This window comes from Oreochromis niloticus, unplaced genomic scaffold (genome assembly GCF_001858045.2).
Source record: "Oreochromis niloticus isolate F11D_XX unplaced genomic scaffold, O_niloticus_UMD_NMBU tig00007838_pilon, whole genome shotgun sequence".
Lineage (NCBI taxonomy): Eukaryota > Metazoa > Chordata > Actinopteri > Cichliformes > Cichlidae > Oreochromis > Oreochromis niloticus.
Window position 1 is genome coordinate 41,767 of NW_020328799.1, and position 23,983 is coordinate 65,749.

The 23,983-nt window shown below is 39.7% G+C and overlaps 1 protein-coding gene across 1 annotated transcript; it reads left to right on the forward strand.

The window, feature by feature from the left end:
• Positions 1-338: 338 nt before the first annotated feature.
• LOC109200843 (hemicentin-2) lies at positions 339-21,637 on the forward strand. Its single transcript, XM_025904962.1, has 8 exons — positions 339-438; positions 1,036-1,365; positions 9,250-9,519; positions 9,684-10,013; positions 10,647-10,901; positions 16,164-16,297; positions 21,147-21,270; positions 21,411-21,637. Exons 1-8 carry the CDS (start codon positions 360-362, stop codon positions 21,635-21,637), a joined length of 1,749 nt encoding a protein of 582 aa, XP_025760747.1. The 5' UTR covers positions 339-359.
• The last annotated feature ends 2,346 nt before the right edge of the window (positions 21,638-23,983 follow it).

The following is a 23,983-nucleotide window of genomic DNA, read 5'->3' on the forward strand; positions in this document are numbered from 1 at the left end:
GACCTGCAGGTCGCCCAGTGTACTCTTTGGCAGAGTGCACACTAATCCTGGTTTTGGTTTGTGATCGCTCAGTTTTGACAGTTAAGCTACGGTGTTACAATGAATCAGACATTCAGATATGACTGAGGGTAGCAGAACAAAATCTCTTCCAGTGAATCGCTCGTGACTATAAGTAAGAAACGTGCTGGTCCAGTGCGGGGTTCACCTGCTATTTATGGACTTGAGTTGACTGTGACGTCACGGCCTGGTTCTCTTGCCTTTCATTGTTGAAACCGGCCCCGCCCACAACAACGTTCCCTATTGGCTGACTGAAAATACGTAACGCCCACAAAGAACGGGCTTCCAGAGTTTCTGACGTCATGGCCCGATTCTCCCCTTTAATGTTTGAAATAGGCCCGAAAACCATTTTCACCGCTTACGCAAAAGCTCTTCTCTGTGGTAGAAAACCTTTATTTTCCACGCTCTCTTCACTTCCATCCGCCTCTGTCACGTCTTTTTGCCCACTCTGAGATTATTGCCTGTGGTCCTGTGGCTTACTCATAATATTTCAAACAAGCGGGCGAACTGATCTATTAATGTTTCCGACACACAGTTTACTTCTAACTGCGCTGATTTTCTACAATGAAAAAATGACGTCTTCGTTTTTTGTGTGTTATATATATAATGAAAAAAGCTGAACTCTCCTCTGTTTAGAAACGAATGCAATTTTTTAAATCAACCGTAAAACCAACCACACCGATAAAAGCGATTTGCTGTTTTAATAACGTTTAATTACCACTGCATGAGCTCATCTTGTGTTACATCCTTAAGAGAGAGACCTGCGGCTGCCTCCTTCCTTTGGCTCCTTGGGTGTCTTTATCTGAGCATCACTTTTGCCTCCACTATGACGCCCCTGGTAGCTACATTTAACTTTCAAGGCTGTTTACAATCAGACAAAATTTGACCTCTTTGTGTAAATACACAGACGGATTCGTGAGCTCAGAGGTTACTGACTAACATCTACCTGTGTTACTCTTTCTTTCCCTGTCTCCTCAGAGCCTCCAGAAAGTGTCTCCATCAGCTTTGTAAACCACACTGGGATGATGTTTGAGAATCAGCAGTACACCCTGCAGTGTAGCGTACAGAACGTAGCTCCTGTTCAGAGCCTCACTGTGACCTTCTACAGAGGAAACACAGCACTGGGTCACCTACAGTCCAACAGTGAACAGAAGAAACCAGTGAATGAGACCTTTACTCTGAACATCACTCCCAGTAGAGAAGATGATGGAGCCCAGTACTGGTGTGAAACCAAGCTGGAGCTGGGACCAGCTGGACCACAGCGCCCTCCAGTGGTGACATCAGAAAAACTCCCTGCTATAGTTCACTGTGAGTCTGAGAGAAATAAAGACGTTCTTTGATCTGTTTCTCAGAGTTTGACATTTTGAGCATGATTCATGTCACTGGTTTGGTTTTGTGTCCTCGTGAGCGCTTTGAGGAATAATCGAAACAGTAAAGAAATAGTGTTTTGATTCTTCCTCATAGCGCTCATCACTGTTAATGAACAGGCTCTAAATAGCATCATCAACAAACTGCTGACTGACACAAGCTGATGAACATAGTGGAGGATTTAGCTGTTTACCAGTAAAATGTTTCCCTCAGAAGTTTGTGGAAAGCCAGAATAGACGTAAACTTTGTTTGTGAACATTAAAAAATAATAATAGTAATTGTGTTTAAATCCTAAATGATAAAAGGTCGACATTACTGTTTGTTCGTTCTCACTATTAAATCTGTCGGCTTTGAGCATGAAGGACAGTATATCTGCACTGTGAGCAACACAGTAGGGACTGTCACCAAGGAGTTTAACATTGATGTACAAGGTGAGTGTTGTCAGATACTTCCTGGAAAACGAGTCACTGAAGTTCAATCACAATATTACTTCACAAATTAAGTTCATTGTGAGTGTTTTGGTGTTTTTAATTTGCCTGGTATAAATGATTCTCCTTTCCTTTCTTTACCCAACCCCCGACCCCACCTCAACCCAGTTCTACAGTCAACTCCATCCCATATATAATAGCTGGGACAATACTGGGAGCTCTGGTCCTTGTCGGACTGTCAGTGGGATGCTACTGCAAACGCAACTGAATGGGACACAGCAAACTCAGTAAAATTATTGTTAGTGACAGCTGAAGAAATGACTGAATGGTTAAAATATATTTTTGATTCAGATTCTGATGAGCAGCTTGTAACTTTCTAGCTTCTAAGTAAACTTGTTGTTTGGAAAAAGCACATTTCCAAGGGAAGGTCTCCCCATTTTTCTATCTTTTTGTTTAAATGTGGTGTTCAAACTGGGCCCACGGGGTCTTTGAGGGTCTCTGCTAAATAAATGTCCCCTCTGTTCTTCACCTGTTTGCTGATTCTCTTCTTAATCATTCTCTGCTTGATAATGCAGGCTATTTTCACTCAAACGTAAAATCCTTAATACAGCTCATAGGTATTCTCTCGATCTCATACATTACTTCACAATGTCTGCACATTTTCTTGGGATTATTCAATAATGCCACTTTTCCTCTTGAGTTGAATTGTATAAGAGTTGTTTTTGGAATAAAATGTGTCCTCACTGCTCAGCATCTTGAATTTTATGTCCTTTTCTATTCAAAATGCAACATAAAAGGGACTTTTAGTCATTATAGCTCACAAAGTTTGCTTTGTTTGTTTGTAATGCTGATAAGCAGCAGATTATGTATCCGATTCAATTCCATCATACTCCTGTATCCATGTGTATCCACCCTCAAGCCTTGTCCTCTGTTCTGTTTTGCTTCTGGACACTTGCTTCAGTTCCCTCGTCTCACCGTCATTCAGTTCAGTTGGTGTTATGCATATATTCTGTGTCTCTGGAAATATTGCCGTTAATCATTCATGTGTTTTATATTCTATACAGTCAGACTTCATTGAAACGGTAAGATTGATCTTATTCACTTTTTGGGGATCCTGTTCAAACTCCTGTCACTGCTAGGATCTCCTTCCTCTATGATGGGTCATCAGATACTTTTTCTTACTGTGGACCCATTGTCATTTTTTTTATAGTAGATAGTAAATAAAGAGAACTTCTCTGTCATTTAGTTGTTTATCTTTTACTTAATTACTTTGCTAAAGCATGAACAGCTATAAGAGAAGTTCATCCTGTAACACTTTAAGAAACAGTTAAAAGTCCAAAATGTTTCTCTCCTGGCATTCAACAGCTGTCAAACCTTTTTGTAAACCTCAAAGTCATTTTCATCTTGATTCACATTTCTGCTCTTATTCACAAACACTTTGTTATTTGACCTCCACCAGTTTCCAGTCTCTGTAATAGATCTGTCCTTCTGATGGCCTTGTGAGGATTATCACCACTTCTGGTTTAACTCTCCTTGCCTCTGATGGCCCTCAGGCTTTTATTCGAGGCTTTGTCTTGTCTCTCCTGACATCTTCAAGTCTTCCTCAAGCCTTTTTGCAATCAGTTTCAATCTGTATCCTTCTCAGTAACTTTTCCTCACCACATTATGTCAGTCTGTCTTTAACGTTGAGCTGCAGCTAATGTCATATGACTTATTTTTCTCAGAGGTGTTTCTCCCTGCCACGGTATGACTGGTCTTATTTTTTGGCGGGGGCGACTCCACTTTGCTCTGTAGCTTCATCAGAGTTCAATCAGCAGCTACTTCCTTACTTACATCTTTTCCTTTCTTTTCAACTCTTGTCAGTCACTCAGTGTTTAAATTCTTAGTGTTTTTTAAAAACTGCTTCTCAGGTGGGGTATTAGCCCCTAAATTATGCTGAGGTCACACTTTTGGAATAGGTGCTGCTATTTCTGCAACCAGATTTCCTCATCCAATATTTAATAACTGAGCTGCTGGTCATCATCAAGCTATTTGGCGTACATCAGTTTTGACTCTGATGTCATCTTTTACCTCAAAACAGTCCAGGTAAGCCATGACATTGAGCTGGTGGTGGTAACAAACCATTTTTATTCTCATTTCTGTTCATCTTTACAAAAACTTTGTTCTCTAAACTTTGTATAATAGCCTCTCCCGGCCTCCAATTACCTCTTAGCCTTATTATAGGCTCTCTTCTTATCTCTCTTTATGGACTGATAGCTCTCAAGCCTTTCTTTCCTTGCTGACTTCATTACTATATTCCAGTCATTTTCTTGCCCACCTTGTGTGAGCCAATCAGCTCCCATTCCATATACTTTAAATCTCATTGCTCTTCTGTCATCCTGCCTGTCAGACTCTCATTTGTGTAACCTTTGTCTCACCGCTTTCCCTCGGAGCTCCATCCAAGCCTCCATCTTCATCTCTGGGGGAGTCCCATCCTAACTCCTATCACTGCTGCGATCCTGTTGTGATTTGATGGGTCATTGGCATTTAATCATCAAACTGCGTATCTGTGTATCTTTGCCTCAATAAATGTCTTGCTGATGCTTTTGGTTTATTTTGTTCAGCTTAAGTACAAATTTCAAATTTCTAGTTTAGTTATTTCATTTCAGATTCTGGTGTTTACTTGTGATGGGCACCATGTTCAAACAATGTCAACCTTTGGTTATAATGGACGATACATATTTTCCACTGGTGGCTACATCATTTTAAACAAACCAGCCAAACTGCACAGTCCTTTAAATCTATGCAACAAGGTTTCTAGAGACCATCTAAAGCAGAGTTGGGCAATTAATTTAACATGACAAACTGGATCGCATCACTAAGCTGAACTCACTTCTGTTCAATATTAATTTGATCTTTTTTCAAAGTGTTGGTGAGAGTAGAGGCCACAGTTAGGCAATTAAAGATAAAACAGACAGTGTTAAGCAATATTCACCAAAATAACTGTGAACAACATTTGCCTATTGTTATTACATTTCAAAGACTTAACTTTTTACACAGTGTTGTGGCCATTTTTATATAGAGCCTTATCAACCCTAACTGAGCCAGCAAGGGTTCAGCTGATGTTTTCCACCCATTTGACTAGAGCTCAAAGCCTTTCCACTACCAGGCCAGCTCACCTGAGTGTCATCAACCCTATGAGCTGCAGTATAAATGGACCAGCTCTGCTATATTATCTGCCTCTCAAGAGTGGTAACCAGACTCAGTTGTACATGTACAATAACAGTAATGGGCTATTCTATTGTATTCTAAAGATTGAAAGATTGCCACCCTTAGGAGGAAGCTCATTTCCACCACTTGTATCCACGATCTCGTTCTTTTGGTCACAACCTACAGCCCGTGACCATAGGTGAGGGTAGGGATGTAGCTCAACCAATATATTGATACGATCTGGTGCAGAGTCTGCATCACTGCACCAATCCATTTGTCGATCTCCCGCTCCCTTCTCCCGTCACTCGTGAACACACCATGATATACAAAAACACTTCTCCAATTGGGGCAGGAACTCGTCCCTGACCTGGAGTGGGCACTCCACCTTTTTCCAGTTGCAGACCGTGGCCTCAGATTAGGAGGTGCCGATTCTCATTCCCAGTGCTTTGCCCTCGGCTGCACTCCAGTGTGAGCTGGAGGCCGTCACCTGATGAAGCCAATAGAACAACATCATCTTTGAAAAGCAGAGATGAAATTCTGAGACCACCCAAGTGGAAGCTTTCCTGGCCTAGAGTGTTCTGGTGCCCCGTGCACTTACGGACACCCTTATGTTACAACATAGTGTTTGCACAGAAGTCCAGTAACAGAACACCGCTCGGGTTCAGGTCTGGGAGGCCGTTCCTCTCATTCACGCCCCTCCAGTCTCACTCATGTTTCCCACATGAGCGTTGAAGTCTCTAAGTAGGACGACAGAGTCCTCAAGTGGAGCACCCTCAAGAACCCCGTCCAGGGATTCCAGGAAGGCCAGGTACTCAGGCACAAACAACAGTCAGGAGCTGTTTCTCAAGGCGCAGGAAACACACCCACTCAAAACCCCAACGTATAGGGAGATACTCAGATACCCACCCCAGCCCACCGCCTTTCATTACTGCAATAAGATCATGATGGTGTAGGCATTTGATTACTAAAGGGAGGTGTTGAGACATCAGGTCATATACCAACATGAAATTCTTTCCTTTTTGTTACTATATTTTATCTTTTCAAGTGTGTAAAGTATAAAACAAAGTTTTTAATGAAATTGTGACCATGTGCATCTTGTTTCTCTACCTGATTAGTTCTTTTATAATGTGAGAAAAACAAAATACAGTACACAGGCAACAGATTTATTCAATAAAACAGACGGAACGTGATCCAGCACTAAATGCTATGTAATGCAATATGTAAACTGCTTTTTCCACAAACATTTGCTTCAGTTGCATGCTGTGTGAAAAGCTCTGCTGGTTTTAAATGTGATCACTGGACAGAGAGAGAGGTGGTGTTTATGGTGTCCAAGATAACAGGATCTATATCTTCTCGTGCCAGTGAAGGCTGCTCAGTCTGAGAAATTCAGGTGAACCTTGGAAATGACCAGAAATCTTCATTTTTCTGATCTTTGGTGTCAGCAGACCCGGGCAGATGTGGTTAGAGATTCATCTCCCAAACTGACTCTCTAGTCAGAGTTTCCAGAACATACAGCTCTGTCTCTACACATCCAGCTGAGCGCATGCTGTGTATGTCTAATTTTAAGGTTTACTTTTTTAACACTCAGATTACTTTAATAAATGCTTTGTATGTCAGAGGGAAAAATGGATTTCAATGAAGCTTAAAAGAAGAGATATAAGTGATATGTCTGCAAATCTGCATATTCACTGTGAACCACTGTTTGTTCATTTTATCTCGTGTTTTTGTTTTGTTGTTCTTCATTTTGTCATTTTTCCATTATGTGTTTTATCCTATTGTAAAGTGTCCTTGGGTGTCTTGAAAAGCGCTTTATAAATAAAATGTATTATTATTATTATTATTATTATCATCATTATTATTATGTGAGGGTTTTTCTATCCTAGTAGTTTCAGCATCTGAACAGACTAGAACCAGTCAAGGGCTGACTTACAAAACTGCTGTTCTTACGTTTTCCCTAATGCCCTGTTAAAAAGGTGTAACGCTCCATACTTACTCACATTATGTAAAGTCAGTTGAAAAAAAAATTCTTCAGGGGGATACATGGGAACCTCCCCAGGAAGCAGACCTGACCTGCCTCTGTCGGGCTTCCTGTTTGGTGATTTTACGACACTCACTTTCACTTTCACTGAAGGCATGGCTGTTTTAATAAAATAAGCGGATGCACCGCTGAAAAAAAACAAACAGCCTTCACTGCCAGCATTGTTCTCTGCAACAGAAAAGCAAAACAGGAAACTCAGAGCCCATTTCCTTTCGAGCCACCTTTGGACTTCATGTTTGATCATTTTCTTCATCACATTTGATTTCAAAAAATCTAGCTGGGACAATGTTTATTCATTTTATTCTTCTGGTTTCCTACTCACTTACTTTTCTGTGCACCCACCAAGTGTCCAGCTTTGGTAAGTGAAATGTTTTCCAGCTATAAAAAGATAAACAGACTGTTTATACCATAAAAATTTATTGCTTCGTTTGTTATTTTCATATCATACAGCTGCTAAATGTTGATGAACACTGATGAACTCAGAGGCATTTTTTACAAGTAATTTAATGAAGGATTAAATATTTATTTGAAGGCAACATGAGAAACTGGATCTGTTGTGGAGGGCAGCACCAATAATCTGAATTCAGTTATGCTCAGGATTAATTTACTCTATGTATAAAGTGCTGCTGGTAAGAGCAGATGTTACAGTTAGAAAATCAAAAGGTGAAATAGATAGCATTAGTAGTAGTAATAATAATAGTAATTATTAATAGTAATAATAGTAATTTTATCAGTATTTAGCCAATATTACCCAATACAGCTAACAAGAAAATGAGCACATTTTTGTCAAATTTCAAAGACTTTTCATTTTTTACAAAGTGCTGTTGCTATTGTGTTTGCAGTTTAATTTATCTGCAGTTTTTCACCTGTTTTCTTGTTCCGTCTGTTTTGGGCTTGAACAACTGCATTAAAGTCAGACTGAACACTGTCAAACGCTGGAAATTCTGTATCTGGATTTGTTAAACTTCATACTGAGAGTGTTTGTTCACATATGAAGGTAGATCCAAAAAGAACAAAGAATAAAAATCCAGCAGTGATGGGGAGGGAAAGAAATAAATGGTAGCGACGCACCCCAGGAAATATTATATTAACCAATACAAAGGTTTTACCGGTTGCCAAGGCACACAGGCTTGTTATTGACAGGCTAATCAAAAAAATTAAAAAATTTAAATAATTTTATTAAACAAAATATGGAGCTGAAACAAGAAAACAGTGAATTAAGTGGCAGGACCTAAAACAATTAAAAGATCACCCTTTATTACCAAACATGGCTTATAAGATTCAAAGATTCACTGCCACTATATTGCCTTAGTGAAAACAGCAGCTCAACAAACTACTTAACAGACCTCATGGTGGGATCCAACTCACCACCCTTTAACAGCCAAACAATCGCCAGGGGAAAATGAACCCGATCAGCATCGCTGTGGCGGGGCTGTGATCGTTGCTACCGTCTATCCATCCATCATGACGGGAATGAGAACCAAATGTCAGGAGCCTTTGAATAGGCTACAGCTGCTCCTTATAACCAATAACCTAGTCGAGGGGTTCATGCAGCTTATACAGCTTGAACAAACTTCTACAAACTCTAACCCAATATATTATTTGTTTATTTAATTAAATAAATAAATAAATGAATACAAATTAAAATTGCAATGCATTTTTTATCTCAAATATAAGATTGTTTATCTTTTTTAGTAATGCCACACTTTGGGACTTGATGCTTTTATTATTAGTCTTAGATATTTAATTATTTCCTGATATCTCATTTTATCAAATTAATCAACAAAGTTTCAGTAGAACAGCTTAAGTGCTTCTTGGAATTGGTTCTCCAAAATCGCTGGACCTCTTCTGGAGCGATGGAAAAAAATTCTTCCTAAAGATGTTTCTTCATTTGGTGTTTTGCTGATGGCCCAAAAATCAGACAATAAGGTTTCTGCAGACAGGTTCATGTTTTCCTTACATTCATTTCCCTCTTCAGGCAACTTTTCTTTTCAAAGTTTTCTTCTGGTTTGCTTTTTTTGTTAAAAAAAAAACAAAAAACTGAACCTTGAATCTTCCCGGACTTTCAGTTTCCAGTTTCACCATTCTGATCAATTAATTTCTCCTCTTGTTTATCAACTTTATCCAAGTTGATCTACCCAGTAACAACATTTGATGGGTTTCTTACAGATCCTAGCTGCACAGAGTTTCCTGTGTTCACTCCATCTGCACTGGTAGTGAAGTACGGTGACCCAGCCAATGTTACATGTGTTGTATGTCAGAAGGACTGCAGGGGAGATTCTTTTGGTTTGGAGACACCTGTAGGAGAAGTTAGACAAAATGGAACCACGATGATCTGGACGGTTGACAGACTGACTGAATGGGACACATATCTCATCTGTTATTATAACACTGATGATGGTGTTCAGTGTACTAGCACTGTGGATATAACCATCTACCGTAAGTATACTTACCTTAGAATGTGAGACGTTCTAGTGAACTTTACATCATTTGTAATCTAAATTTGACCTCTTTGTGTAAATACACAGTTAGATGGATTCATGCTCTCAGCAGTTACTGACTAACATCTACCTGTGTTACTCTTTCTTTCCCTGTCTCCTCAGAGCCTCCAGAAAGTGTCTCCATCAGCTTTGTAAACCACACTGGGATGATGTTTGAGAATCAGCAGTACACCCTGCAGTGTAGCGTACAGAACGTAGCTCCTGTTCAAAACCTCACTGTGACCTTCTACAGAGGAAACACAGCACTGGGTCACCTACAGGCCAACAGTGAACATAAGAAACCAGTGAATGAGACCTTTACTCTGAACATCACTCCCAGTAGAGAACATGATGGAGCCCAGTACTGGTGTGAAACCAAGCTGGAGCTGGGACCACCTACATCACAGCGCCCTCCAGTGGTGACATCAGAAAAACTCCCTGCTATAGTTCACTGTGAGTCTGAGAGAAATAAAGACGTTCTTTGATCTGTTTCTCAGAGTTTGACATTTAGAGCATGATTCATGTCACTGGTTTGGTTTTGTGTCCTCGTGAGCGCTTTGAGGAAGAATCGAAACAGTAAAGAAATAGTGTTTTGATTCTTCCTCATAGCGCTCATCACTGTTAATGAACAGGCTCTAAATAGCATCATCAACAAACTGCTGACTGACACAAGCTGATGAACATAGTGGAGGATTTAGCTGTTTGCCAGTAAAATGTTTCCCTCAGAAGTTTGTGGAAAGCCAGAATAGACGTAAACTTTGTTTGTGAATATTAAAAAATAATAATAGTAATTGTGTTTAAATCCTAAATGATAAAATGTCGGCTTTACTATTTGTTTAAATGTGGAATCAATACAGAGTATTAAGATAATTAACCTGTAAAGTAAGTAGAGCAGTTAAACATCATGAAGTGGACAAACTGACAACAGAGTATAGCAGCACAAAGTGAAAATAAAGTACAGTGGGCTGAACTGTCGACAGTACTTTCTGTTGTATATTACACCAGAAATGTGTTTTAATTTATAAATTATTTTGATTATGCTGAAATTTTGCTTCGTATTTTTAATCTCTATCAATAATCACACAGATGGGCCTGAGCTAAAGGAGCCACCAAATCCAGATGTGATCACAATCACAGAAGGAGACACTCTACACCTGAACTGCTCCTCTGTGGGAAACCCCAGCCCCTCATACACCTGGACACTTCCAACAAATAGTCCTTCCTACAGTGGCAGCGTTCTCACTATTAAATCTGTCGGCTTTGAGCATGAAGGACAGTATATCTGCACTGTGAGCAACACAGTAGGGACTGTCACCAAGGAGTTTAACATTGATGTACAAGGTGAGTGTTGTCAGATACTTCCTGGAAAACGAGTCACTGAAGTTCAATCACAATATTACTTCACAAATTAAGTTCATTGTGAGTGTTTTGGTGTTTTTAATTTGCCTGGTATAAATGATTCTCTTTTACTTTCTTTACCCAACCCCCGACCCCACCTCAACCCAATTCTACAGTCAACTCCATCCCATATATAATAGCTGGGACAATACTGGGAGCTCTGGTCCTTGTCGGACTGTCAGTGGGATGCTACTGCAAACACAACTGAATGGGAAACTACAAAATCAATAAAAATATTGTTACTGACAGCTGAAGAAATGACTGAATGGTTAAAATATATTTTTGATTCTGATTCTGATGAGCAGCTTGTAACTTTCTAGCTTCTAAGTAAACTTGTTGTTTGGAAAAAGCACATTTCCAAGGGAAGGTCTCCCCATTTTTCCATCTCTTTGTTTAAATGTTACAGGTGTCGTGGAATTTTGTAAATAAAGGCTGCAAAACGGAAAAAAGCTGTGGTCAAGCAATTTATTACTGCGCCCAGGAGAGCCAACACACACATCAAACATTACAGGTCACAGTCATGCCAGCTCTGCTCTTGGGACGTCTCAGCTCCTCTTTTATACCCCCCACACACACAACTCTGTGTATCTTTTAGTTACAACAGGTTTCTGTCCCACGGGCTGTGGCTGGACAGAGAACAACTCCCACTATCTTTTCCCAGGAAGCTCCTGGACTTGCGCTGAGTTTCATTCTTCTGAGCAAAACAGTGAAACATCGTTACACCTAGCTAAGCAGTTTTGACGAGGTCTTACTGACACATGCACACTTTATCTAAGCATACAAAGGTTATACCAAATCCTACAGTGAGATTCTAAACACATAAAGAAAATGTGAGGATAAACAAGAATTTTTCCATAACACAGGCATTCATGTTCTATTAGCAGTTGATGGGCAGTGGTGTTCAAACTGGGCCCACGGGGTCTTTGAGGGTCTCTGCTAGATAAATGTCCCCTCTGTTCTTCACTTGTTGGCTGATTCTGTCTTTAATCATTCTCTGCTTGATAATGCAGGCTATTTTCACTCAGACATAAAATATTTAATACATCTCATAATCTCATACATGACACTTCACAATGTCTGCACATTTTTCTCTGGATTATTCGATAATGCCATCTTTCCTCTTGAGTTGAATTAGATAAGGGTTCTTCTTGGAATAAAATGTGTCCTCACTGCTCAGTATCTTGAATTTTATGTCCTTTTCTATTCAAAATGCAACATAAAAGTTGCTTTTAGTCATTATAGCTCACAAAGTTTGCTTTGTTTGTTTGTAATGCTGATAAGCAGCAGACTATTCTTCATGTATCCGATTCAATTCCATCATACTCCTGTATCCATGTGTATCCACCCTCAAGCCTTGTCCTCTGTTCTGTTTTGCTTCTGGACACTTGCTTCAGTTCCCTCGTCTCACCGTCATTCAGTTCAGTTGGTGTTATGCATATGTTCTGTGTCTCTGGAAATATTGCTGTTAATCATTCATGTGTTTTATATTCTATACAGTCAGACTTCATTGAAACGGTAAGATTGATCTCATTCACTTTTTGGGGATCTTGTTCAAACTCCTGTCACTGCTAGGATCTCCTTCCTCTATGATGGGTCATCAGATACTTTTTCTTACTGTGGACCCATTGTCATTTTTATAGTAGATAGTAAATAAAGAGAACTTCTCTGTCATTTAGTTGTTTATCTTTACTTAGTTACTTTGCTAAAGCATGAACAGCCATAAGAGAAGGACATGTGTAACACACCCAAAAAGATTCTAGGTCTGACCAACCGTCTCAGCCGTGGGCAAAAAGATGACAGTCAATAAAATTCTAAAAGATAATTTATTGACACAATACTCAAAAGATAAAAGATAAAACAGTCCAGTGTCCCACTGGCGAATCAAGTAAAAACACACAGTCCCAAGGCCAGAGCCAGCTACGCCACAATGCCAGTTGCACTCCACGTGTCGACTTCAACAGGGTTAGCAGTTGTCCTCTGAGACCCGCCACCCTGCAAGTAGATATCCAGTGGTCACTCCAGCCTCTGCAACTCCGCTGCCCTTAGACTGTGGCATATAATAGGCCCTGGCCTGCACAGAGAGACAAAATGACACAGCAGTGTTTGTAGTGCGGGCTATAAGTAGACCAGTGTATCGGTGCAATCAATAACACCTGCCTCTAATTAGCCCAACCCCATTACAGCCATTGGCTCACCAAAAATGTGACACACACACACAACCACTCCCAACCCAGAGAAACTTTACACAATAATATGGAGCTGAAGTAATACAGGCACATTAGTCTACCATGTTACACATGCTCTAACATTTAAGAAACAGTTAAAAGTCCAAAATGTTTCTCTCCTGGCATTCAACAGCTGTCAAACCTTTTTGTAAACCTCAAAGTCTTTTTCATCTTTATTCACACTTCTGCTCTTATTCACAAACACTTTGTTATTTGACCTTTTAAGACAGTTCATTACCTCCGGCAGAGACTCCTCAGGTGTTTTTAGGATCGTCATCGGCATAGCATGCTATTTTATGTTCCACATCATTTATTGTAATACCTGTGATTTTTCTGTTTTGCCTTATATATTGGGCTAGTGGCTCCAGAAATATAGCAAAGAGAAGAGGAGACCAGGCACAGCCTTGTCTCACTCCCCTCTCCAATGTTAGGGGTTGAGTTAGGTGACCAATAATCCTAAGCCTTGCAGTCGGGTTATCATATAATGCCTTTACATTATTTATTACCGGCTCATTAAAACCAAATTTATGCAGGACTCTATATAGGTATTGCCAACAAACAGAGTCAAATGCCTTTTCAGCATCAAGACTGAGGATCACAGCCTGCTCTGTATGTTGTTGTATATAGTTCATTATGTGGAAAGTGCGTCTTGTGTTATCCTGGGTTTGACGTTTATGTATAAAGCCAGCTTGATCATTATATATGAGGTTAGGGAGAATTCTCTCCATTCGTTTTGCCATTATGGATGTATAGATACGGTAATCTACATTAAGTACGAAAACCGGCCTGTACGACCCACATTCTTTCTTATCCTTGGCCTCCTTCGGTATGAGAGATATAATTGGTTCTTTCCGGGTGGGTGGGATTTGTGCCTTTTCAAGTGCCCAATTGCATGTTTTTCTCAATATACGAATAAGATCCTCTTTGAATGCTTTATAAAATTCAGAAGTGAACCCATCACTTCCTGGCAATTTATTAGCTTTCAGGTTTGTTATGGCATTTTCTAATTCCTTTACTGTTATTTCAGAGGCTAGTTGTTTATTCTGGTCTTCACTCATGACAGGTAAATTGAGCCTTTCAAGAAATGTGTCCATTTGATCAATTCCGACATCCATAATTTTAAAAAACAGTTGTTTATAAAAAGTTTCAAAGACAGACCGGATCTTGTCCTGCTTACTTTCTGTTGTGTTTTTCTGGGGATCTCTTATTTTGTATATTGTATTGTCTGCTTGATGTTTCTTAAGTTTCCATGCCAACAGTTTTGTGAATTTAGGGCCATTTTCATAATATCTTTGTCTAAAAAATAGCATCTTTTTTTTCAGTTTCCTGAGTGTACATTAAGTTAATTTCATTTCTTAGTTTTTTAATTTGTTCTAGTGTAGTCGGGTTTTGGTTTTGTGCACGGCTGCTTTCTAGCTGGCTCAGCTGTTTTGGGAGTCCTGTAGTTTTTCCTGGTAGAGTCTCTTTTTCCTTGTGGCAGCTGCAATGATTTTTCCTCTTAATACTGCCTTTGCTGCATCCCACAGTATCGGTGGGGACACCTCTCCATGATCATTTTCTTTCATGTACATTTGGATTCCATTGCTCATTTCTTTCCTAAATTAGCATCATTAAGTAGGCCGGGGTTAAATCTCCATATTGTATCTCTTTTGTTTCCCTCTAGGTCAACTACAATATGCATTGGGGCATGGTGACTAAGATCTATTGTTCCAGTGTCTGAGTCGATAATTCTTGATCTGTCCCTGCTACATACAACGAAATAGTCTATTCTAGTATATGATGAGTGATGTGAGGAATAGTGGGTATATCTTCTTACATTAGGGAACATTTCCCTCCATACATCAATCAAACCCATGTCCTTCATCAACTCTTTCACTTTTTTACCAATTGTTTTTTTGGAGCCTGTTTGTTTTGATATATCAAGTTTTGGGTATAAATGTATATTCAGATCACCTCCACAGACCAGGAATCCTTTAGATCGGTTAATCATCAACTCTATTATCTTCTTGTAAAAAGAAAAAGTACTACCAGGGGAATATACGCTAATCAAAGTGACAACAGATCCTGGATTAGTTACTCCTACTACAAACTATCACTGCTGCGATCCTGCTGTGATTTGATGGGTCGTTGGCATTTAATCATTAAATTGTGTATCTCTGTATCTTTGCCTCAATAAATGTTTGCTGATGCCTTTGGTTTATTTTGTTCAGCTTAAGTACAAATTTCAAATTTCTAGTTTAGTTATTTCATTTCAGATTCTCATGTTTACTTGTGATGGGCACCATGTTCAAACAATGTCAACCTTTATTTATCGTCCATTATAACCAATCTCCACTGGTGGCTACATCATTTTAAACAAACCAGCAAAACTGCACAGTCCTTTAAATCTATGCAACAAGGTTTCTAGAGAGCATCTAAAGCAGAGTTGGGCAATTAATTTAACATGACAAACTTGATCGCATCATAAGCTGAACTCATTCTGTTCAATATTAATTTGATTTTTTTCAAGTGTTGGTGAGAGTAGAGGCACAGTTAGGCAATTAAAGATAAAACAGACAGTGTTAAACGATATTCACCAAAATAACTGTGAGCAACATTTGCCCATGAAACACATTATATTATGATATATTATGAAAGAACAGGTAACTATACGCTTGTCATTAAAAAAAAATGTTGGTCAGGCAAAAAAAAAAATGTGCAGCCAGCTTCCCTGAATCACTTTTACTAAGATAAGGATAAAGAGAAAAATGATCTAAATATCTTAGCCAGCACAAATTTAGCTCTTTATTTAATTACTGTTAATCTCCATAGATAATTCAAGTCAGTTTCCACACCTATGTGCCAGTAATTATGTTTACAGGTGATATTTTTATTCATTGATACAGCACACAATCATTACACTAGGATATTTAGATCATTTACTCTTTACTTTTTTTATGTTCTTTGCTTGTTCTGAAGCCTGCCTCTGGTTCTCCGTCAGTTCTAAAAGCCGTCGGCTCGGCCTCGGCTATCGCCTTCACTGTGACGGTCTACCATCGCTCGCTGCGCTCCTTCCTGCCTGCCAAAGAAAACCAAAACATAACCTCATCAGTCATCTACTTCATCTGGAACCTGGTACTCATCTCTTCTCGTCTCACTGCCCTCGCTCTTTTCGCCTCCGTGCTGCCCTGCTTCATCTGACTGATATTTGCATCCTCTGTGCTGTGTGGTGCTGGAAGATGAGCACACATCCTCCTGATTTGTAAAAGAGCCCATGTAAGCTTTAATTATAGCTGCCTGTGTTGTTGCAGTTTACGTCCTATGTCTAATACTTAAATTTATTTATTATTCAATTCAATTCAATTTTATTTATATAGCGCCAAATCACAACAACAGTCACCTCAAGTGCTTTATATTGTACAGTAGATCGTACAATAATAGATACAGAGAAAATCCAACAATCATATGACCCCCTATGAGCAAGCACTTTGGCGACAGTGGAAGAAAAACTCCCTTTTAACAGGAAGAAACCTCCAGCAGAACCAGGCTCAGGAGGGCGGCCACCTGCTGCGACCGTTGGGGTGAGAGAAGGAAGTTATAAATTGTAAAGTCTTTCATCCAAACCCTGACAAAGATGAGCTGAAAGTGGCCAACACAGAGCAAACCTGAAGATGATGTTGGATTTTGCATGTCTGCCACTGCAGCAAAGATTGCAGACCACCCTCCATCCTCCCCATCAGCACACTGCAATAAAAGAATGAGGAAGCTGGCTGAGAACTTCTACTCCTGACGTGCACTTGACATCCACAGGACGACTAGAAAGAGACCGTTTTAATCTAGAGAATGTTTTAATCTACATCACGTGGCTGTGTTTTGTAGCACTCTGTCCTTTGTCTGATTGAGCCACAGATATAATGTCTCAAGGCATTACTCATCTTAATGTGGAGATGAATTTGAATATGCACTTTCTGCTGTGCATTAAATCATTTCACTGTGTGTCAAACCATTTCAACATATCAGTCATTAAATTAAAGGGGAAATGAGAGGCTTTAATTATCAAATTCACTTCCCCTGAACACATCCAGCGTGTTCATAGTTGATTATAGTTTTTCACAGTCTGTCTTAGTTGTAACTAGTTTTCATAGTTTCATGTTACTGCTACCATCAGCCAAAATAAAGGCTTTCTTTTACCTGCATCTCCTCTCTCTGCATCTGCTTCTGGTCCTGTTCACAACCCATCGGCGCACCCTGCCTGACACATCAACCTGTGGCCATGCAATAAAACATTCCTTACCCATATCAGTAAAGGGCTCTGTAGCTTCATGATTAGTTTGTGTTTTTTTCCGGTTTTCTTCCTTCACTTTGATTTGTTTTGTGGTCATATAATGTGTGTAGCAGGGCGTGTTTGTGGCGCGGTTGCAGGGGAGGCTGACACAGCAGAGCTCCATCAGTTCATCACCCCTCCCCTGCATTAGACGTGCCGGACTGAGGTTGTGTTGTTGTATGGTGTGTAGCTGGCAGCTGCGGCCGAGGGTTGGAAGAGACAAAAACCCAATAAAAAGTGTAGTAAAGTGCGATCTGTGTGGTCGGGTCCGTCATTCATTGTCACTATGTGCAATGTACACTTTCCATTGTGAGATTATTATATCATCTTATGCCACGTTATACCCCTAATTAAAGATTGTGAATCATTATGTAGTTTAGGTTGCATTATTCTCCTGACTTAGAAGAAGGGGATAACTATTAAATTTATTAGACTGATTTGTACTACATTAGACTGCTGACTTATTGTGAATGAATGATATTGTTTTATGATGCATGATACTGCTGCGTTATAAGAAATACTGTTTTCAGAGAATCATGGCCTTATTTGTCTGATTTGAAAAGAACAGAACAGACTGCACAGGAAGCTAAGGTCAGAACTTAGGCTCACTGAGAGAGAGAAAGAATGTGGATGTTTAGGTTTATGACTTGGAGGGGGGCTGAAGCTATAAGAATGTGAGAAATGCTCAGACACATGGAGATCAGGCGGACACCCTCCTGCGCTCATCTCCCCTCCGGATGGTTAATGCTCAAAAGTGTTTGTATGGAATAATAGAAGTGTATGAATTAAGTGATTGTTGATTGAGCATTTATACGTCCTTTATATGTCCTTCCTTCAGCCCACAGGTGAAAGAATTGGGAGAATTTCAACACCATTAATCTCACAGTGGAAAATTCCTGGACATCGAAGCCAAATATTTATCACATGAAGAATCAGACTCCTTTTAAACATTGTATTTGTACTAAATGTGTATGTAAATATGGTGTCTGTATATTTATGGCCTATATTTGTGACTGTGTTTTGTTTGTAGTTATTCCTGTATGAATATAAAAAGTATAAAAGTATTAAAAATGTATTTACATTGCTTTACAGAAAAAGGGAAAAATCGTAGGACTGTGGGGAAAGAGTGATTACCTCAGTTAAACAACTCGTGTTAATTATATTAGGTTCGGCTTTAAGGAACTCTGCATGTCTCCAAATAGCTTTGAATGTCTTTCAAATGAAAATAATACAAATAGAAAAAGAAAAAAGTGGACAAATACAGACAGAGTAAAGAGTAAATATTCAGTAAGCTATAAAGATTCAAAGGTCTCAGTTTTTCTCAAATGTGTGTGAGGACTGCTTGTTTGTATTCTTGGCAGCACTTAGTAAATCCAACAGCTCAGCTATTTGTTGTTTGTTGTGTTTAAAAGTTGCAGGAAGAACAAACTTCTTAAACAGTAAATGAAACAAAGCACAAATTCAAAGTTTTTATTTTTTTTAATTTTTTTTTTTTTTTTTTATTTGTGGTTGGTGCTGTTTTTTAAATTCAAAATGTCCTGTTGTAATTGGACATTTTGAGTTAAGAAACAGCACCAAATCCCAACAACACTTCCCTCATGGTGCTTATATTGTAAGGTTGTTCTACAATAACGCACAAAGACTCCAACCCCCTAGAGCAAGCACTTGGCGACAGTGGGAAGGAAAACTCACTTTTAAAAGAGAGAAACCTCCGGCAGACCCAGGCTCTGGATGGGGTGGCCATCTGCCTCGGCCAGTTGGTGATGAGGGAAGGAAGTTGGAGAAGAAGAGTAGTTATTTTTAACCACTCTGGTTTTAAAATTAAATTTAGAAAGCCCAATTGAAATGAATATTTGAAGCCAATTAAGATTTCTTGCATAATCACATGCACGTGTCAGTTAGATTTTAGCGTTCACATGAGAAAGCCCTAAAGATGACATTTTGGCTCCTCAGTTTTGCATGTTTTTTGAAGCTGCTGACGATTGCTTCATCCATCTCTGGTTTCTTGACCACATTAAGAGTATTGGAGAGTCCCACCTGTCATGGAGTTCATTGTATACTGTCAGGGCGAGTAGTTCAATGTTCTCCAAGGACATTTTGTACTTTTTGACAAAATTTGTTCCAGATCTTCTGGAAAGCCTCTCTACAATAAACTCTGATGCTACTGGATTCATTGTCATCGTCTCATTTCCTTCGCTCATGGCGTGCATTACCAGATCTTTGGTCACATTCTTTACAACTTCCTTGTACTCTTCCCTGTCTTTAGAGACACTCAGTACTCTTGCTGGTAATGCCAACAGTGTTTGATGAAGATTGAGACGGTAATATTGTCAAGCTGTTCCCTCAGATTAAAATCAAAAGGTTTTCTTTGCACTTGTGTGTTTTGCAAAGATCCTTGAGGATGGCCTTGCCCACATTAAAATGCTGTCGTGGGATAAATTCAAGTGTTTCTCCTCAACTTCAGGCCAGATTTTCTCAATCAGACGATGGCTGATGCAGTCAGGAGTGAGGCGCTCTGTGAAGATCTTGTATTTGGAGGAGACTTTTTCTTTGGCCAGTAAAACCAGCAACTGAATAACCCAGTTGACGCGCACCTTTTTCTGCAGCTTCAGTGTCTTTTCCAGTGCTGATATTTCAGCCTGGTTGGTCTCATCTTGAATACAAACTGCACTTCTTCTAACACTTCTTTGTCCTGTTCAGTTTGTTTCTTTGCGTCCTCTACCATGGTCTTCTCAACTTTGTCGACACACAACTTTGAGGAGGAATCTGGGGTTGCCGTGTCTTTTGTCTCTGTCTAGCCTCGGCTAATTCTTCTGTCTGCTCGTCCACTTTTTCCTGCATTCTTTTGTGTCCTTCATCACTTTCTGCTCTTCCAGGACTTTATTTTCTTCCTCCTCGACTGCAGGTCGCCCAGTGTACTCTTTGGCAGAGTGCACACTAATTCTGGTTTTGGTTTTTGATCGCTCACTTTTGACAGTTAAGCTACGGTGTTACAATGAATCAGACATTCAGATATGACTGAGGGTAGCAGAACAAAATCTAATCCAGTGAATCGCTCGTGACTATAAGTAAGAAACGTGCTGGTCCAGTGCGGGTTCACCTGCTATTATGGACTTGAGTTGACTGTGACGTCACGGCCTGGTTCTCTTGCCTTTCATTGTTGAAACCGGCCCCGCCCACAACAACGTCCCTATTGGTGACTGAAAATACGTAACGCCCAGAAAGAACGGGCTTTCAGAGTTTCTGACGTCATGGCCCGACTCTCCCCTTTAATGTTTGAAATAGGCCCGAAAACCATTTTCACCGCTTACGCAAAAGCTCTTCTCTGTGGTAGAAAACCTTTATTTTCCACGCTCTCTTCACTTCCATCCGCCTCTGTCACGTCTTTTTGCCCACTCCGAGATTATTGCCTGTGGTCCTGTGGCTTACTCATAATATTTAAACAAGCGGGCGAACTGATCTATTAATGTTTCCGACACACAGTTTACTTCTAACTGCGCTGATTTTCTACAATGAAAAAATGACGTCTTCGTTTTTTGTGTGTTATATATATAATGAAAAAGCTGAACTCTCCTCTGTTTAGAAACGAATGCAATTTTTAAATCAACCTTAAAACCAACCACACCGATAAAAGCGATTTGCTGTTTTAATAACGTTTAATTGCCACTGCATGAGCTCATCTTGTGTTACATCCTTAAGAGAGAGACCTGCGGCTGCCTCCTTCCTTTGGCTCCTTGGGTGTCTTTATCTGAGCATCACTTTTGCCTCCACTATGACGCCCCTGGTAGCAACATTTAACTTTCAAGGCTGTTTACAATCAGACAAAATTTGACCTCTTTGTGTAAATACACAGACGGATTCGTGAGCTCAGAGGTTACTGACTAACATCTACCTGTGTTACTCTTTCTTTCCCTGTCTCCTCAGAGCCTCCAGAAAGTGTCTCCATCAGCTTTGTAAACCACACTGGGATGATGTTTGAGAATCAGCAGTACACCCTGCAGTGTAGCGTACAGAACGTAGCTCCTGTTCAGAGCCTCACTGTGACCTTCTACAGAGGAAACACAGCACTGGGTCACCTACAGTCCAACAGTGAACAGAAGAAACCAGTGAATGAGACCTTTACTCTGAACATCACTCCCAGTAGAGAATGATGGAGCCCAGTACTGGTGTGAACCAAGCTGGAGCTGGGACCAGCTGGATCACAGCGCCCTCCAGTGGTGACATCAGAAAAACTCCCTGCTATAGTTCACTGTGAGTCTGAGAGAAATAAAGACGTTCTTTGATCTGTTTCTCAGAGTTTGACATTTTGAGCATGATTCATGTCACTGGTTTGGTTTTGTGTCCTCGTGAGCGCTTTGAGGAAGAATCGAAACAGTAAAGAAATAGTGTTTTGATTCTTCCTCATAGCTCTCATCACTGTTAATGAACAGGCTCTAAATAGCATCATCAACAAACTGCTGACTGACACAAGCTGATGAACATAGTGGAGGATTTAGCTGTTTACCAGTAAAATGTTTCCCTCAGAAGTTTGTGGAAAGCCAGAATAGAAGTAAACTTTGTTTGTGAACATTAAAAAATAATAATAGTAATTGTGTTTAAATCCTAAATGATAAAAGGTCGGCTTTACTATTTGTTTAAATGTGGAATCAATACAGAGTCACAAATATGCAATAAAAGAATAAGTGTATTTAAAGCCACTCCAGAAGAATTAATCATGATTTGTCTCCTTTCAGTGTCATATGGGTTGAACAATTCTCTTACTTCTCTGAACTGTCAGACTGACCTCTTACTGTCATGCTACGTGTAATTTAAACTTTATGTCAGATGTTTAGTGTGGCGAGCATCAACCTGTAAAGTAAGTAGAGCAGTTAAACATCATGAAGTGGACAAACTGACAACAGAGTATAGCAGCACAAAGTGAAAATAAAGTACAGTGGGCTGAACTGTCGACAGTACTTTCTGTTGTATATTACACCAGAAATGTGTTTTAATTTATAAATTATTTTGATTTTGCTGAAATTTTGCTTCGTATTTTAATCTCTATCAATAATCACACAGATGGGCCTGAGCTAAAGGAGCCACCAAATCCAGATGTGATCACAATCACAGAAGGAGACACTCTACACCTGAACTGCTCCTCTGGGAAACCCCAGCCCCTCATACACCTGGACACTTCCAACAAATAGTCCTTCCTACAGTGGCAGCGTTCTCACTATTAAATCTGTCGGCTTTGAGCATGAAGGACAGTATATCTGCACTGTGAGCAACACAGTAGGGACTGTCACCAAGGAGTTTAACATTGATGTACAAGGTGAGTGTTGTCAGATACTTCCTGGAAAACGAGTCACTGAAGTTCAATCACAATATTACTTCACAAATTAAGTTCATTGTGAGTGTTTGGTGTTTTTAATTTGCCTGGTATAAATGATTCTCCTTTCCTTTCTTTACCCAACCCCGACCCCACCTCAACCCATTCTACAGTCAACTCCATCCCATATATAATATCTGGGACGATACTGGGAGCTCTGGTCCTTGTCAGACTGTCAGTGGGATGCTACTGCAAATGCAACTGAATGGGAAACTACAAACTCAACAAAATTATTGTTACTGACAGCTGAAGAAATGACTGGTTAAATATATTTTTGATTCTGATTCTGATGAGCAGCTTGTAACTGTCTAGCTTCTAAGTAAACTTGTTGTTGGAAAAGCACTCCGGGTTTCCACAGAGGAGCAGTTCAGGTGTAGAGTGTCTCCTTCTGTGATTGTGATCACATCTGGATTTGGTGGCTCCTTTAGCTCAGGCCCATCTGTGATTATTGATAGAGGAAAAAATACAACGCAAAATTTCAAAATAGAAATAATTCATAAAAAAAACACATTTCTGTGTAATTTTCTAGAACCTGGTGAATCACCCTCTCTTCATTGTGCAGAGACTGAGGTTGTCAGCTGTACAGAGCTCAATGATATTTTACAGAAAAAATTCCCCGAGGTCCACCGAGTCAAGAGCTATCAACACTGGTTCTGTGGACAAAGTCCTGGGAAAGATATATGTCGATCCCTCAGCTCACAGCTGTATTTAACCATTCAAAATACAGAAAGATTTCATTAAACTGGGAAACTGTATTTCCATCTTGCAGGGAGACTCTGGTGGAGGAGTGGTTCATAATGGCAGGATTTATGGGGTCTCTTCTTTTGTGGGAGATCCAGACTTTGTATGCAGAGCACCAGCTGCCTTCATGGACCTCTGTGATCCTCAGTATGCAGATTGGATCAGGAAACTATCAACCCATAAAAGCTGTAAGGTGTGGATGTAAACAGGCTGAAATAAATAATCTTTTAGAGTTTAGCTTTGGTTTCTTTTATTATGTTTCATATATGCAGTAGAGGATTTCAGAATTTCTTTATTTACCAAAAGAAGTTTTTCAGCTGCACCCACACAGTTGCTTTAGATAACTTCAACTGCAGAAGGTAAAACTCAGCATTAAGTTTCAAATGCA